Genomic DNA, 18,358 nt, shown 5'->3' on the forward strand with positions numbered 1-18,358 from the left:
AAGACTTTGCGCGGGAGAAAGAGCCTGAAAAGATGGGTTGGATTCGAATAGGGGGAAATAAATGGAGAAAACATCCCAGGGAGGAGAAGCCACATATAAAACGTTACAGTATTAGGCAGAAGGCATGTCCTGAAGATAATATTGAAGAAATAGGGCACAGAGCATAGAACTCTAATTACTGAAGGGGTCTGTGGACAAGTAGCATTAGCATCCCCTGGGAACTTGTAGATATGCAGAACCAGAAACTAACTCCACATATTCAAGGTCTTTGGGTGCTTTGAAGATTGGATGTCTTCCCTAATGAAAATGCAAACTTCACTCTAGAACCAAAATCTAGACATTCCTGGAAACAGTGAGTTTCCCCCCCAATTCCACAATGTTTGCCTAATCTGGAGAGAGGTAGTTAGGTAGATATGATTGTGGAAGTATTTGACTGCTGAGTTAAGTAGCTCAGGCCTCATCCACTCATGAATTCAATAAACATTTATTGAACTCCATTGTGGTAGCACTGGGGATACAGAGAAAAATAAGCCCTCCTTAAGGCCTGCCCTTAAGGAGCTCACAATCTTATGGAAAAGTAAGTAACCAACAATTATAAATATCTTTGTGCAAATGAGTTTTAAAGCGTTATAACTGAGAAATAAACATGATTTATTCTGTTAACATTTATTGAATATTTAGTACATGCAAAATGGTGGTGTTCAAGGGTATTTGGGGTTGGGGAGAAGCAGAGATGGATCAGTTAAGTGGCTACCATCTAAGAGTAGGAAGTAAAGGAAGAATAAATAGGGGTTGGTCACTGTGAATTCAATGGAAGGCCAGAGAAAGAAGCAAGTCTGCATTAACCCATAAGTGGTAAGGTAAAGTAGAATTTGGATCACTGAGCAGAGAAATAGGGAAGTTGAGAGAGTGAACCATATTTGGGGAGTTTTGTTTGTTTTACTTTTTAGTTGGGGGAGAGATATGTTCAATTTTAGATATGTGGATCTTGAATGCATGTTCATAGAGAACCCTCTAGTAAGGAGGAGGTTCAGGACTGTAGCTTAAGAGAAAAGCAGAGTTGAGGCAATGATTGATCAGATGCTTTTTCCTCCTAAAAACCCATTTGAATCACTGGAAAGTAAATAGAATTGATTGTGCAACTTGAAGTTGTCCGTTGATGGTTAATTACATTTTGTTTATTTTTAAATAAAGCTCCAAACCTTTGCTTTCTTAGCTGCGAACAACACAAGCAATTTTAGTGATCTCAATCATGACTATTATGTTCACTAATATGACTTTATTTCCTTTTCCTGTTAGTGCAACAGTAACAGCAAAAAATGACAATAACAAAGTTTTTTTTTGTTTAATTCCATTTTCAAAGTCCTACTCTAGTACATTTTGTCTGTGTGTTCATTTTTTAAATATATTGGCTGCAACCTCTCTGGTGGCACAGTAGTTAAGAATCCACCTGCCAATGCAGGGGACACGTGTTCGAGCCCTGGTCCAGGAAGGTCCCACATGCTGCAGAGCAACTAAGCCCGTGCGCCACAACTACTGAGCCTGAGCTCTAGAGCCCGCGAGCCACAACTACTGAAGCCTGCACGCCTAGGGCCTGTGCTCCGCAACAACAGAAGCCACTGCAACGAGAAGCCCACGCATCACAACAAAGAGTAGCCGCCGCTTGCCGCAGCTAGAGAAAGCCTGTGCACAACAACGAAGACCCAACGCAGACATAAATAAATGTATTGGTTAACTTCAAAAGCCACAGCTATCTTGTATCATACAAGATTTGAACAACTGTAAAAATGGTCATTATAGTCAATGCATAGCTGAGTGGTTTAAATTCCTCAAAAGTTAATTGTGTAATTTAATTTTAACATGTAGATTTTGTGCTATATTTACCTATTATGCTCTTGCTCTCCCCCAGCTCCTGGCAAGATTTATTGACTATTCAAACTACCAGCTTCTGTAAGCTCCTCTATCTGGCATATCCACGTGTGGCATTCTCTCTCATCTGGTAGGGACTGGATGAATCCTGCTGTGGTAGACTTGGTGGATGGAGTGTCCAGGGGTGATACCTGGGCACTAATGCCATTTCTCAGTGGTAGATCTCTCCTACATATCTGCGGTGTTGGCTCAGTTTATATAACAGGGCTTCCATGTCGGTCTCCAAAGAGACCCTTGCAATCTAGACAAGTACATTCACTTTCTAGGAGAGAAAACAGAGACTCCACAAGGAAAATTCAGAGTTATGGTTGATGGTATGGGCTTTGGTGTTAGACTAGGGCTCAAATCCAGGCTCTGTCCCTTTTAACCAGATGACCTTGGGTAAGTAGAAACAAATAAGCAAAAAAAGCCAAGTAGTTTACTTTTATTAAAAGAGTAATCCATGGTATAAAATTCAAACAGCACAAAGGGTATACAAGAAAAAGTGTCTCCCTGCACTTCAGACCTGCAGTCTACTCTGCAGAGGAACCATTCCTAAGGGTTTCTTGTACAAACGTTCAGAATTTCACACATATGCATAGCATAATACAAATGTGGTTGTGTAAATGTGCAAGCATATCTATGTCAATTCCCATAAGCGAAATTTTTGTCAGGGGTATATGTGCATTTAAAATTTTGTATGTAGATGCTGCCGAATGGTCACCCACAAGATTGCACAGTGGATGAGAGCGACAATTTTCCCACGTGCCACTTCTTAAAAAATTTACCAGATAGGTGGAAATGTCATCCTAATGTGGTTTCTTCAAATGTTTTTAAAAATATAACACATAGAAAAACACACAAAATATAAATGTACTATTCAATGAATTATCAAAGAAGCAAAGAAGTCAGGTCAGAAAACAGAATATCAGAACATTCCAGAAACTTTCCTCATGCTTCCACCTACCCACTTTCTCCTTTCCAAAAATTTACATTATAGTTCAGTTTTGCCTGGTTTTGAACTTATATGCACGGAATCATATATAGTATGCTTTCTTTGGTGTCTGCTTCTTTTGTTCAATTATGTGTTTATATTTCTCCAGTATACAACTGTAGTTCTTTCATTTGCCTTGTTATATCGATGTCCATCATGTAAATACATTGCAATTTATGAATCCATTCTACTACTGACAGATATTTGGGTTGTTTACAGTTTTTTATTATTATGAATAATGCTATGTAAATATTTTTATACATGTCTCTTGGTACACATGTGCATCCATTTCTGTTACGTCTATACCTAGGAGTATGGCACTGCCATAGTCATGTCAAGATCAGTCTAGCTTTGGTGAGGATGAAAGACCACATGGAGAGAGAGGCCAACCAAGTCAGCCAATGTACCAGCTGAATATAGCTGTGTGAATAACCTCCAGCAAGATCAGAATAACTGCCTGGCCAATCCATATGATTGTGATAAATAATAATTACTGCTGGTTTAAGTCCCTACATTTTGAAACAGTTTGTTACACGGCAATAAACAACTGACATATAGAAATTGGTACTAGAGATGGAGTACATAGAAATTTAAAATACATGGCATTGACTTTGGAACCATACTGTGGGTGGAGGCTGGGAAAATGAAGAGGCTGTTAGTGAGAGCTGAAGGACTGGCAAAAATCTTTTAGGGTAAACAGCTGTGCAACAGTGGATAAAAATGTTCCCTGTAGTAACTTGAAATACAGATAACACAGTGAATGAACTTGCCTAGCTGGCTGAGTTATTTCCAGGCAGAATATTGAGCATGTCATTTGGCTTCTTAGAGCTGAGTATAAGCAACGGGAAGAGAGAAAGACACTAGAGAACTGTTCAGTTTGTAAGAAGAATTTGGAGGAGATACAGAGAGCCCAGGCTTCCTGGGTTAGAAAATAAAACGGTTCCTTATCCCAGGTTTCTCCAGCTGGCAAGAATTTCAAAATAAGAAATGCCCCCACCTTTCTATAATGAGATTTGAGAGGAAATAAAGCAATGAGAGAGAAACTCTCGCTTCTAGTATAATAACTTCGATAGAGAGACAAGGCAGTCTTGCCCTCAGGAAAAAGAGGAAGGTGGGAGGAAGGGGCTGGGTTGGTCAAGAGGGTGGTTTATGAAAGATCTGAGACCATAGACATTGGGCTACTGTGGCGTGTGTTATGTCCTCCTTAGTGAATGAGGTCCTGCTTCCTCAGCTCTCCAGGGCAGAAGACAATCACAGCAAGACATAGTTTAGGAAGAGCCATTAATACTGTACTTAATGCCGGCCACATCCACTCCAAGGGGACAAATACTGGTATCAGAAAATAACTGTGAATACCTAGTGTGTCCAGCTACTATAACTTCCCCCTTCCTGCACCCTTATTCATGTATATGGTGCATATGAAAGCAAATATGATCCTCCAGTGGACACTGTTCCCCTAGCCACAGCTGACTGGTCCAAGTGTGGGCACCTGATTACAAAGAATTTAGTGAGTGGGTGCAAATGGTAGGGATAATTTTGGAACAAGAGTGGCTATGAAGTATGGCCATAAACCGATGATTATTACAGATGGATGTTAGGTACATGGGTGCTCATTGTTAACTATTCTCTCAAAAGAATATTATGAAATTTTGAAATTGTATCTCAAATGAGAATACGATAGAAGTGCTAACTAAGGGTTAAGAACCCTTAGTCTCAAAATACTCAGGAATTAGTTTAACCAAAGGTACAAGACCTGTACACTGAAAACTATAAAATGTTGTTGAAAACAAGTAAAGATGACCGTAATAAATGGAAAAACATCCCACATTCATGAATGGCGAAGACTCACTATTACAATGGCAATACTCCTCAAATTAATCTATGAAGTCAGTACAATACTTATCAAAATTCCAACTGCCTTTCTTTGCATAAACAAACAAGCTGATCCTAAAATTCAATATGGAAATGCAAGGGATCCAGGATAGCCAAGACAATGTTTTTTAAAATAGATTTATTTATTTTAATTTTGGCTGCATTGAGTCTCCGTTGCTGCATGCGGGCTTTCTCTAGTTGTGGAGGTACCATATGACCCAGCGATTCCACTCCTAGGCATATAACTAAGAGAACTGAAGACGTGTATTTCCACAAAAACATGTACACAAATGTCTGTAGCATCATTATTCAAAAAGCCAAAAAATGGGAACTCAAATATCCATCAACTGATGAATGGATAAACAAAACATGGTATATCCATACAACAGAATATTACTTAGCAGTAAAAAGGAATGAAGTACTTCATACATGCCACAACATGGATTAACCTTGAAAACATTATGTTAAGTGAAATAAGCCAGACGCAAAAGGACAAATAGTGTATGATTTCACTTATATGAAATATCTAAAATAGGCAAATTCGTAGCTACAGAAAGGTTATCAGCAGCTAGGAGGGGAGCAGTAGGGAGTTATTGCTTAATGGGTATAGAGTTTCTGTTTGGGGTGATGAAAACATTCTGGGATTAGACAGTGGTGACTGTTGCAAACCTTGTGGATATACTAAAAACCACTGAATTGGACACTTAAAAATGATATTATTGTATGTTAATTATTTCTCAATTAAAAGAAGACCCCTTAGTCTAAAGAGAAATTCTTTGACGACAAAGTACATGTTATTGAAAGGAAACATTTGAAATACAATACATAATTTGTGAAAATCACACACCTCGTAGTGAGAGAGTAGCACTGACATATATACACTACCAAATGTAAAATAGATAGCTAGTGGAAAGCAGCCGCATAGCACATGGAGATGAGCTATGACCACCTGGAGGGGTGGGATAGGGAGGGTGGGAGGGACATACAAGAGGGAGGGGCTATGGGGATATATGTATGCATATGGCTGATTCACTTTGTTGTACAGCAGAAACTAAAACAACATTGTAAAGCAATTATACTCCAATAAAGATGTATATAAAAAAAGAAAAATCACACACCTAGTTATGATTTCAAAACATTCCTTAGTTTAAAAGACAATTATAAATACACAGCATTAAGTCCTTCTAAAGCTTATATTTACTATACTTATATATTTATACTTATTATATTTCATAGGTTTCTGCTTCATGGAATAAAATCTGAGCAAAAGAAAGTAACTTCCACTAGGTAATGTAACGCACAGAAATGTTTAAGTTTCTAACTTAGGAAACTACAGTATGGTCATGTGTTTGCAAATCAATTTACCAAATGTATAGATCACGGCTCAGTTACAGAAGGCATCGTGATGCAGTTACTCCAGGCCTGGGAGTCAAATGATCAGAGTTGCTGTCCTGGCTCTATCACTTAGCTTGTTCTACTTCTTCATGTGCAATTGAGATGTTTGGAATTGAGGTTCCTTCCAGCTTTAAAATTTTAAACTTATTTGATCGTATTGTGGCTTTATAGTCAAAAGAATTTTGAAATTGTTTTACTTGCTTGGACTGCATTTAAACATTCAATTAAAAAATTTAATAAATTATTACTGGACCGTAAGATTTGAAAAGGATTAAATTGTCTACTCCACTTTTAATCAATTAGACCAACTGATCTCATTCTGCTGAGAATTAGCCTGAAGCAATACCACCATCTGGTGGTTCCTCTTCAAATATAACAACTTTCTTGAAGAAGAGAGCTTGGCCTCTCCTATCAAATAGGACAGGTGGTTCAGATATGCCTAGTTTAGGAAACAAGTAATAATATTGCATAATATATGTTTAAGTTAACTAATGTTTATGTTATTGGCCTTAAAAACGTATAATTCAACACATTCTCTCAAATATTTGTTTAGCGCCCAAGTACAAGAACAAAACAGTGAACAAAATAAACAAAAATACTTGCATTCATAGATGTTACATTCTAGTGAGGGGCAATAGACAATAAATAAGCATAGTAAGTAAGTAAATTATGTTTAGTGGTAACTTCTAAAAAATCAGGATAAGGGGGATGTAGAGTAGGTTGCAATTTTAAATATTAATAACATTTGAGCAAAGACTTGAAAGAGGTGAGGTCAATTCCAAATGTTTGAAGAATAAAATTCCACAGACTTATAAACTAAATGTTTACCTTTAATTCTAGCACGCTGCTATACTTGTTTCCTCAAACGTTTCTTTTTGGTAAGCAGGAACTGTAAAAACAGGTCAACAGTAACAGGAATGACCGCATTTTGAAAAACGATGTTGCCTTCAAAATACATACCTTTCCTATAGAGTAATGACTGCCTTTAGCTAGCATCGGAGAAGGTACAGGTAGAAGAAAGGAGGGAGGGACGCTAACGCTGACCCTGCAGGCCACTGCGACGCCAAAAATCTCGTTGGCGGCCTCAGTTTAGGCGGCTCCGCATTGGTGGCGCGGGGCTCTTCCTATTATTATAAAGTAGCCCTCTTTCCTAGTCGGAGGAAGGAGCCAGGGGAAAATCGGGTCAACGCCGGCAGGGCGCTTCAGGACAAGCAATTTCTGCGACGTCGCAAGCTGCGCCCGCTTCCAGTCAGGCTGCCGCATCGAGGCCCAACGCGCATTCCCGGTTGGCGGATTCACCACTTCTTGGTCTCAGAATTTAAAATGAAAATTCGACTTCCCTATTTCGGAAGCCTTTCCACAGAAGCAGGGGAGACTTGGAGTCCTTGAATTTTTTTTATTTTCCTTGCGGCTTCCGCAGTATCTACACCCTGCGCGCCGGGGACTTGCGTCGAAAGTGACGGCGCGGACGCTCAGGCCGCCGTTCCCGGCGCGCAGTCGCGGCTGCCTCGCTCCCGCCCCCGCCGGGAGGTCCGACGTGGAAGTTGCTGGCTGACCAGGCTTCCAAGGAAACCCCCGGGGAACCAGAGCCCGAAGCCGAGCCGGAGCCGGAGCCGGAGCCGGAGCGCAGGCCCAGGCGAGGGGAGGTGGCGGCGCCGAGGCTCGATTAGGAGTCGCTGCCGAGGCCGGGCCCAGTCTCCGCCGGTCGACGAGGGAGGACAGGCAGTTCATCATGGGTGAGGGATCTGAGAAGGGAGCCTGGGCGCGCTGAGAGGCCGAGGCCGAGGGCTGGGGTCTGGAGGAGGAGGAGAGGGGCCAGCCTGGAAAGCCCAGAGTAGCCAGCGTCTTAGAGCGCTGACTGCTGAGGCCGTAACTCACCTTGGCTTTTCACCTGTGTGCGTGGACCCTGCCTCGAACCTTCGCCCCCGTCTTATCCCGTTCTTTTTCCCGGCGGGATCAGAGGTGAGGGCAGCGCGGGTCGGTGAACTTTTCCGTCATCCCCTCGGACCCAGCGCCACTTGCTGGATGGAGCTGGTCTTGCGAAGCTTGGCAGCGTGTCAGTCGCAGGTTTGCTCAGGTTTCTTGGGTGAAGGATGAGCTTCTGGATTCTCTCTCCGTGGTCGCTGTGACTGCGTCAGTTTAAACTCCGAAAGAGGGTGGTGCTCGTAATGTTTTACGGCCAACCTGGCACTTGTCTGCTTACCTGTATCTTTTCCTGTAGATAAGGTGGAGAAGGAAATGGGCAGGGAGTGTATTACTAGTCAGCGATGACATTTTAATCTCAGTTTTTGGAGTGCTAATTGAGGGAACTACATTGTCATCGCAAGCGTCAGGTAGAGCTTCCCTCCCCGCTAGAGCCCAAATGAAGGTGCAGATTTCTTAACTTGTTTACAACCCTCCAAATGATGCAAATTCTTTGCCTTATTTAAATACCTCAGCGATTTTCTGGGGAGTTTACTTCTTGGTCTGGAACGTCAGAAGCGCTTTCTTGTCTTTTTGCATAACCCCTTCAGTTTTATTCTTCTGCTTCTTTTTAACCAGTAAAAGGTAGAAAGGATTTTGTCAAGTCACACCCCTTGTGTTACAAATGTTCAAGGTTCTCTAACCCATGGTGGATTCATTTTTCCAGACTTGCAGCTCTTAATTTTGCCATTTCTTGGTAAAATAACCGGGTATTGTGTGTGGCATCAGTGATTGAAGGTATTTACTGTACAACAGTAATTGCTTTTCATGTTCAAGGACCTCATTGTCCCACTGTCATTCTGATTTGCCCTTTGGTTTCTGGGGGTAGTGAGGAGATCATGCTAAGATATCCATATTCTCTCGATTAGAAAGTGAGCTCCATGAGGGCAGTGGTCCTGTTTCTCTTATTTTTGAGTGTATCTTCTGTGCCTGCCTGACACAGTATCCAGGACATGGTAACAATCGGTAATTACTAGTTTGATGTTGAATAATGTATTTCATTGGAAGAAAAAATATGCACCTATGAATCAAGGAAAATATTACAGTATTATTTAATTTGCTGTAGCTTTCAAAGGGTAAGATTAAATGCTTTGTGGGCCTAGTTCATGAAATGATTTTGAAATACGTCTTTGTTATTTTTTAAGGTGGCTTTTTCTCAAGCATTTTTTCCAGTCTGTTTGGAACCCGGGAAATGAGGATTTTAATTTTGGGATTAGATGGAGCAGGAAAAACTACAATTTTGTACAGATTACAGGTTGGAGAAGTCGTTACTACTATTCCTAGTAAGTGTTGGTATGATAAACTAATTATAGGGGCTTTCTCTTTCCATCAAACATAACTTTATTTCTGAATAAATATATAATGTAATTGATAAGGTTCATAAACTTCTACTATGAGCATAATATTTATAACACTTTTTTTCATAAATTTACAGACAGTTTGGTGTAATTTATGAACCCCTGTGCATGGCTGGGTTCTGCTGTTTAGGGCTGTTTTAAAAGTTGGGTAGAGTTAAGCCACCTAATCTCATTGAGAACCAGTATCTTTGTTGATAAAATGAAGATAATAAATATACATTGGCTTTGAGGGGAAAATAAATCTAGTATATAAAATACTTTGTAAACCTGTGTAAAGAATTATATAGATATGAAGTGATATTATTACATGTGAAGTGGTTTTTTTTCTGTATTTGTTACTATTTGATTAAGATTAGTTTCTCTTTAGTAATTCTGTTGAATATTTTTAAAGATCTGAGTTGAAGAGACTGAGTGTTGAATCTGGTACTTAAAAATATCAAGAAAAGAAACACCTTGACTTTAAATCAATTGATATCTTAGAAGAATATTCTCCAACAGTCTTAATTTACTACATAAGAAGACTGTTCTGTTACTTATGCTATTTTCATTTGATGCCCTGAATTTACTTAGATTAGTAAGATTAGTACATTTAAACTAATAGTTTGTAGACTTTGCTCAAGAATATTTAAATTATGCCTTTAAAGTTACTCTGTCACTCAAGGTATTTCTATATTTAGTACTATTTAAATTTCCAGATTAAAAAAAAAAGTGTAGCTTTTATGAAAGAAGAACTTTTCAAACCCTGTGTCATCTGTTAGTTCTTTATGCCACCTTCAGTAAATTTCAGTTTCCTTGGTTTTTGCTTCTCAGAATCACCCAACTCAATCTGCTACAGTTGAGTCACGGTGGCCCCTGCAATACACATAGCCCAGTGGATTGCATTTCAGCAAATGTGGTTCATACCACGTCCTTGTCCTTTGCAAATAAACAACATTCCTAACTGAGGCTGAAGACAGTGATTACCCTGCTACTTAATTCTAAGGGAGACATCATGAACTTGCTTTTTAGTTTTTCACTCAGGTTTGCTATAGTAATTTTTTTATACTTGCCATATATTCATAATCATTTACCAGTATAAACTTAAATCTAAAAAATTAATTGTCCAGTTATAGCTGTTAAGTCATTTTTTACTTTGATTTTTTTTTAAGTTTGTGAAATCTTAGTAATATTTGTATATGTAGCTCCTAAGTTTTTTTTCAGTAACCTCTCCACCTCCTTCAGATTCCTTTCAATGGAAGATAGTAATATCTTGCCTTAGGCATGTGGTGCGAGAGCTCCAGCTAAGAAGGATGGCTGGGAAAAGGGATGGGACTCCTCCCCTTTGACCATCTCATTATGACTTTATTACAAATGAGCTCTTGAGGAAGTCTTCAGAGGGTCTGTGAGATTGCCAGCCTTAGAGAACTCAGCTTCCAATAAAGAGGTATACAGCCATTGCTGTGCCCTTACCTACTGAAGTTTAGAGTCTATCTAGGCTTTCTTGGGTTTGTTCCCTGTTTATTTGCAACCTACCAAAATTCCGTTTTTTGTAATACATCTGCAACTGTCCTTTCTAAATATAACTTTCTGAACACTTTTGTATGCCAGTACTGTATTTTGAAGGGAGTTTAACATAATAGGGTTTCCATTGAGCTAAGGATTATATAATTGCAGAGGTAGCTGGGGGTTCTTATATACCCTGAAAGTGGTGTTGATCTTGCTAATTGGTGTGCATATGTGTGCATGTGTAGCACAGCATACTGTCTTATCTTAAATGGGACGATATTTGAACTAACAGTGTGATTCAGCAATTACCATTAATTGCTGAAAGTCAGATTGGATACTTTGAAGACGGAATGTATTAGTCTACATATACTGCTAATTTGATTTCTTTTCCAGCCATTGGATTTAATGTTGAGACGGTAACATACAAGAACCTAAAATTCCAAGTCTGGGATTTAGGAGGACAGACAAGTATCAGGTATGGTGCAAAGGCCAGATCATTTTGTAGTATTGAATGTTTCTTTATTGGCTCCTTTAGGGTTAACAGGAGTAAACCAAAATATGTCTTCTTTTGTAATTTAATGGGAGACACCTAGTTTAAAATGAGGTAAAACGGCCTTATTCTCTCAATTAAAATCTGAGAATTAAAGATTTTAACTAAAGAATTAAAATCTAAGGAAGCCAGTTTTTCCGATATCACTTCAATGAAAAATCTTTTCATGAAAATCTCAAGACCTAATTACATCAGTAGTTTTGAAATAAAAAGGATCCTGTAGTTAGTTCTTGTCAGTCCCTTCCTCTGTGAGACAGACTGTTTTGGATTTCATAAAAATACCTTTTGGGCCCACCATTTAGGACTAACGTGAACATAAATGCCCTCTGGAATTCAAGTCTCCTGCCCAGCATCCTGTGCTTGACATGGCAACTGTGAATGTTTAGTGACTGTCACTGCTCACTCACTAGGGTACTTACCATCTTAAAAGATCAGTAGTGCATTCCCCAGACATCCTGCTGCCCGGTAACTCATTTTATTTCTTGAACCACTTTTGAGCTAGTTTCTTATTTTAGCCATGTCTACTTCGTGTCTTCAGTGATCAGTTTAATGTCTGTTACATAAAATCATATTAAAGTTTTTTTTAAAGAACTCATTCCTCTTAAGGAGTTTCTAGTTAAGATGTAACAATCAGGTCTGTGTGGAACTTTTTTTATCGGTACATTTAGTGATTTTATAGATTATAAATATATTCTCTCAGCCTAAAGTCTGAACTCATTCTGAAGCTCCTTGGTCCTGTGATTTATGTTTATCAATATGCTTTCCACCCCATCCCATCTGAGGGATATGATATATGTCCATCAGAAACAATGAATCATTATGGCATTGATTCTGGCATGGATTGGGAAGGATTGGCAAGTAATACCCCCCACCCCATCACTGCCAAGTCCTAGCATATGAATTAACATACCAGTTTCTTCTTCTTTCAAATAATAATGTATTCTCCCTTTCTGAATTTTCTTCAGGCCATACTGGAGATGTTATTATTCAAACACAGATGCAGTCATTTATGTAGTAGACAGTTGTGACCGAGACCGAATTGGCATTTCCAAATCAGAGTTAGTTGCCATGTTGGAGGTAAGAAAACTTTATTAAAATGTGGGTAAATCATTTGTATTTGCTTGCTGTTTTTTTTTTTTTTTTTTGCAGTACGCAGGCCTCTCACTGCTGTGGCCTCTCCCGTTGCGGAGCACAGGCTCCGGACGTGCAGGCCCAGCAGCCATGGCTCACGGTCCAGCCGCTCCGCGGCATGTGGGATCCTCCCGGACCGGGGCACGAACCCGCGTCCCCTGCATCAGCAGGCGGACTTCCAACCACTGTGCCACCAGGGAAGCCCCAGAAGTAACTTTTAATTGATGCAATCAATTAATATTTATGTATTAGTGATATAAAGTACATGTGGAATATGAGTCAGGACTATTATAACTTACAGACACAAAATCAATTTGCTTTACTTTTGTACACAAAAAATCCTAAATGGAGTAAAGAATTATGTAAAATGGAAGTCATTATAAGGGAATATGTTAAAAATTTCTGGATTAAGAAGGTCCTTCTAAATCCAAGAATTGGAAGGAATTACAAAAGAAAAGATAGATTTAATTATATTAATATTGTACAAACAAACAAAAAAATCCACAAAGCTCAGATGCCAAATAATACAAGTTAGGGTAAAATGGGGAACCAAGACACAGTTTTACAGCCAGTGACTAAGGATTAGTGATCTTAATTGTATCAATACCTTTTGCAAATCAATAGAAAAGTGAGCAAAAGGCATGAACCTACAATTTATAGGAGAAGAATTTATTGCTAATAACATTTTTATTTTTAATACCCTAATAATAAATAAGCATGTAATGAAATGCTATGTTTGGAAAAATATATAGTTTCAATTCTACCAAAGCTGCATTGGAGATGGGCACTGTCATACACTGTTCGTGGAGTTGAAATTGTTACAGCCTCTCTGGACAGCAGTTTATTAATACATGTAACAAGAACCTGAAAAAAATTTCATACTTTGATTCCATTTTTAGAGAATTGTGTTAAGGAAATAGAGATTCACACAAAGATTTCTGTATTATGATTCTGTCACTTTGGTTTCTCTAATAGTAGAGTGAAAAGAATCTAGGAAGAATCTAATACTGGAAAAGTTATATAGTTTATGGTGCATGAATTCTTAGTTTAGAGTATAACCATTAAATTTTTTTTTTTACATCTTTATTGGAGTATAATTGCTTTACAATGGTGTGTTAGTTTCTGCTTTATAACAAAGTGAATCAGCTATACATATACATATGTTCCCATATCTCTTCCCTCTTGCGTCTCCCTCCCTCCCACCCTCCCTATCCCACCCCTCCAGGCGGTCACAAAGCACCGAGCTGATCTCCCTGTGCTATGCGGCTGCTTCCCACTAGCTATCTACCTTATGTTTGGTAGTGTATATATGTCCATGCCTCTCTCCCACTTTGTCACAGCTTACCCTTCCCCCTCCCCATATCCTCAAGTCCATTCTCTAGTAGGTCTGTGGCTTTATTCCTGTCTTACCCCTAGGTTCTTCATGACATTTTTTTTTCTTAAATTCCATATATATGTGTTAGCATATGGTATTTGTCTTTCTCTTTCTGACTTACTTCACTCTGTATGACAGACTCTAGGTCTATCCACCTCATTACAAATAGCTCAGTTTTACTCAATAGCTGAGTAATATTCCATTGTATATACGTGCCACATCTTCTTTATCCATTCATCTGATGATGGACATTTAGGTTGTTTCCATCTCTGGGCTATTGTAAGTAGAGCTGCAATGAACATTTTGGTACATGACTCTTTTTGAATTATGGTTTTCTCAGGGTATATGCCCAGTAGTGGGATTGCTGGGTCATATGGTAGTTCTATTTGTAGTTTTTTAAGGAACCTCCATAATGTTCGCCATAGTGGCTGTACCATTAATGTTTTAAAATTTTTTTTGAGGGACTTCCCTGGTGGCACAGTGGTTAAGAATCTGCCTGCTAATGTAGGGGACATGGGTTCAAGCCCTGGTCCAGGAAGATCCCACATGCCGCAGAGCAACTAAGCCCGTGTACCACAAATACCGAGCCTGTGCTCTACAGCCTGTGAGCCACAACTACTGAGCCCGTGTGCCACAACTACTGAAGCCGGTGTGCCTAGGGCCCATGCTCCACAACAAGAGAAGCCACTGCAATGAGAAGCCCGGGCACCACAATGAAGAGTAGCCCCTGCTCGCTACAACTAGAGAAAGGCCACGCACAGCAATGAAGCCCCAATGCAGCCAAAAATAAATAAATAAAATAAATTAATTTAAAAAACTTTTTTTTGATAGTTTGGAAAAACATCCACAATTTAATGTTTAGTTTATTTTTTAAAGCAGGGTATGGAACTGTATTCAAATGTGATCTTAAATGTATATATATACTAAATAAACTATAAGTATCTGAATTACAAAGCAGTAGAAAATACCCAAAATGTTAAACAGTGATCATGTTTAGGAGATAGGATTATGGGTGAAGTTTCTTTTCTTCATACTTCTCTATAATTTCAAATAATTTATAATGAACATTGTATATTAATAATTAGGAAATACGCTTTTAAAATAATGGATTTTTTTTTTGGCATTTCTTCCCAAACTCAAGGGAGCAAATTGATTAGAAGAAATCAAACCTTTTCTATGTTATTTAGGAAGAAGAGCTGAGAAAAGCCATTTTAGTGGTGTTTGCAAATAAGCAGGACATGGAACAGGCCATGACTCCCTCGGAGATGGCAAATTCACTTGGGTTACCTGCCTTGAAGGACCGAAAATGGCAAATATTCAAAACTTCTGCAACCAAAGGCACTGGCCTTGATGAGGCAATGGAATGGTAAGTATGTTTCCAGAAGCCATCTGTGTGTACATGCGTTGTGTACATACATGTGTCATTTCCCTTTGGTCTTAAGGATGAAATTCAGATTATTTATCAGTTTACCATATTGTTCCTCCACCCTTTTCTTCCACTGGTCTTCATGTACATCTGCTTTTATTTCAACCACACCTAATTATAGTTAGATAAGCCACCAGCTCTTTGCTGTATTTCTAGCTTTTTCCCCTACCTCACCGCACCCTCCAGTTCCTTATCCTTCAGGACTTAGGTTAAGGCTCTGTGTTTCTCAAGAGCCTTCCCTGACATAACTTCATGCCCACTGCCTTACCACACACATAGAGGTCCTTGTCACAGGTCAGTGATATAGTGGTACTTGTTACACTGTCTTGTAGTTGGTTTGTGCATCTGCTTATTACATTGTCATCTCCTTGAAGACCGAGACTAGTTTTCATCTCTGAATTATCCACATCTGGCCTGGCTCTAGTAGTAGCAGCCTGGAAAGTGGATATCTGGTATTTTTTGATTATTTATTTATTTATTATTTTAAAAATATTTATTTATTTTTGGCTGCATTGTATCTTCGTTGCTGCACGCGGGCTTTCTCTAGTTGTGGTGAGCGGGGGCTACTGTTTGTTGTAGTGCATGGGCTTCTCATTTGCAGTGGCTTCCCGTGGAGCACAGGCTCTAGGCGCATGGGCTTCAGTAGTTGCAGCACGCAGGCTCAGTAGTTGCGGTGCATGGGGTCAGTCATTGCGGCGCGTGGGCTCTAGAGCGCAGGCTCAGTAGTTGTGGCTCACGGGCTTAGTTGCTCTGTGGCGTGTGGGATCTTCCTGGACCAGGGATTGAACCCGTGTCCCCTGCACTGGCAGGCACATTCTTAACCACTGTCCCACCAGGGAAGTCCCTGGTCTTTTTTGATTATTCATTCAAAGCATAGAGAAAGTGAAAGCTAAAAGACCCTCATGGCAATTGAGTCCATAATCTCATTCTTTTAATATAACTGTCTTAGCCTTCATCATTTAAAGTGCTTTGGAATCCACCTCCAGTATAAAATTTATATAATAAATGATCTATACCTGAAAGTTTGAAGTTAATCTTATGAAACTGTTCATTTTCTCTTCACAGGTTAGTTGAAACACTAAAGAGCAGACAGTAATTCAGTCACTTCTGCTCCTTTGAAACGAAGACCACATCACATATCCCTTTGGAAACAGTTAAAGTGTGCTTCACACTACTAAATGTTAAAACTGTATGATTGTCAGCGTATACCAAACTGACTGCAACATTTGTAATAAGTATTAAAAATAAGTATTTGGTTGGAAGGGTAACTCATTGTGATTGAATCAACTGAATGTGTGTTCTGTATAATGTAAAATATTCCTTCCTTGTTATCTTGTGTTAAGGTATATATTCTATTTGTATGGAATTCTTATTCAGATACAGTCCTATTAAAGAATGTACTCTTATTGAGGAAAAAGCCCTCCAATTTTAAATTAGTGGTTGCAGCTTGTTTGTATTAACACTAAAAAATACCTTAACTCAGATTTTTTTCCCCCTAAAATGAATTAAGTTTTTCCAAAGATTAGGCTCAATAGAGTAGGCTAGGAACCTAGCGTGGGTTAATTATAGTCTTCATTTGCTTAATGACCACTTTAAGCTGTTTCATTTAAAAGCTTTTGGTTATAGGTGTGAAGTTGAAGTAATTATTTTGGTGGCTATCTTCACTGACTTATCTGTAATTATCATTTTATAGTATTTATGGTTGTTGGGAAATTTTTACAGATTTGGGCCTTCCTAGTTAGTTTGTACAGGAACCCTCTGAGGTAGCTAGGACATCATTTTTACATCTTCATTTTTATGGACATGGACCCAAAATTCTGATAGACTGGCTTGACCAGTGTCACCTGCTAGGGAGGTGGGAAGACGGCTTAAAGTGAGACTTCACAGGGTCAGAAGCTTGTCCCATAAACTATACCATAAATTCCTGAAAATGCCAACATCGACAACACAGCTTAACTCCTTATATAAAATTAAGCTAATTGAAGTAGACACATTACAATCAAAATAATGTCTATAAATTTCTTTGTCCTTACCAGTACAGGTAGTAAAAACAATCCCAAATGGTTATATTTGTTGGAGTTCACAACACATTAAAGAAAATTTCACATGAAAGGAAATTTTTAAAAAAGATCTATTTTAAGCAGCATTGTAAAAGATGTTTTTGCTGCCTTTGATTCCTTTTATCTACCTGTAATTGAACATGTAAATTTGATTGGTGAAAAGTCAAAATCTTACTGATTCTACAGGGAGAATTAAGTATTCGTTTAAAAATTAGGCTTACAGCTGCTAGGCTGTCAAAAACAATTATATTCTAAGGGACTTCTTAAAGGAACTTTTCAAACAACCCAGTCTACAGTATGACAGAAGTAAATAAGAGTCCTTAGTAATTACTAAAATTGGGAGCAATTTTTTCATTTTTTTAGTTGGACAAACAGCATTTAAAAAATTAGATGCCAGTAAAGAGAACTTATACCATTGTGCCCCTCAGGTCTCAGGAAAGCTAGTGGTCATTCAGCTCACATGAATGTGACTTTCTTTTCTAATCTGTGGGACTTTTCTTGTTCTCTAGCACCCATTCCTAATTTGATTTCTTGGAAAGCTTTTGGAGACCTTCTTCCCGGGACAGGTGTTCCCAGTGCACCTAATATTACTAACTGAGCATATAACTAACATTGTTTCATGGTTTCCAAGGCACTCCTGATGGGCAGACTGTCTTTTTCATGTTTGTATCCGTAGCATCCAGTATGGTGCTTGGCACATTATGGCACCTCAGAATATGTTCATGGTTCAAATAGTATGCTTTTATATTTGTCAGCTAGGAAATAGTACATCTGCAGTTTATACTTGGGTCTGGTCAGTGGCACATATCTACTGCTGGGCTTGTACCCAAGTGGCTAAATAC

General features: G+C 38.9%; 1 protein-coding gene across 1 annotated transcript; it reads left to right on the forward strand.

The window, feature by feature from the left end:
• Positions 1-7,658: 7,658 nt before the first annotated feature.
• ARL1 (ADP ribosylation factor like GTPase 1) lies at positions 7,659-16,873 on the forward strand. The gene is made up of 6 exons (XM_065888443.1): positions 7,659-7,905; positions 9,277-9,414; positions 11,368-11,449; positions 12,490-12,601; positions 15,218-15,396; positions 16,522-16,873. The coding sequence occupies exons 1-6, from the start codon at positions 7,902-7,904 to the stop codon at positions 16,550-16,552; spliced, it is 546 nt and encodes a 181-aa protein (XP_065744515.1). The 5' UTR covers positions 7,659-7,901; the 3' UTR covers positions 16,553-16,873.
• Positions 16,874-18,358: the final 1,485 nt, after the last annotated feature.

The sequence above is a fragment of the Phocoena phocoena genome, chromosome 11 (assembly GCF_963924675.1).
Source record: "Phocoena phocoena chromosome 11, mPhoPho1.1, whole genome shotgun sequence".
Taxonomy (NCBI): Eukaryota; Metazoa; Chordata; class Mammalia; order Artiodactyla; family Phocoenidae; genus Phocoena; species Phocoena phocoena.

Excerpts from the sequence above, each read along its gene's own strand:
- ARL1 (XM_065888443.1), top strand. Across the intron at positions 12,602-15,217 it reads AGTTAGTTGCCATGTTGGAG|GAAGAAGAGCTGAGAAAAGC; the intron begins GTAAGAAAACTT and ends TATGTTATTTAG. Across the intron at positions 15,397-16,521 it reads CTTGATGAGGCAATGGAATG|GTTAGTTGAAACACTAAAGA; the intron begins GTAAGTATGTTT and ends TTCTCTTCACAG.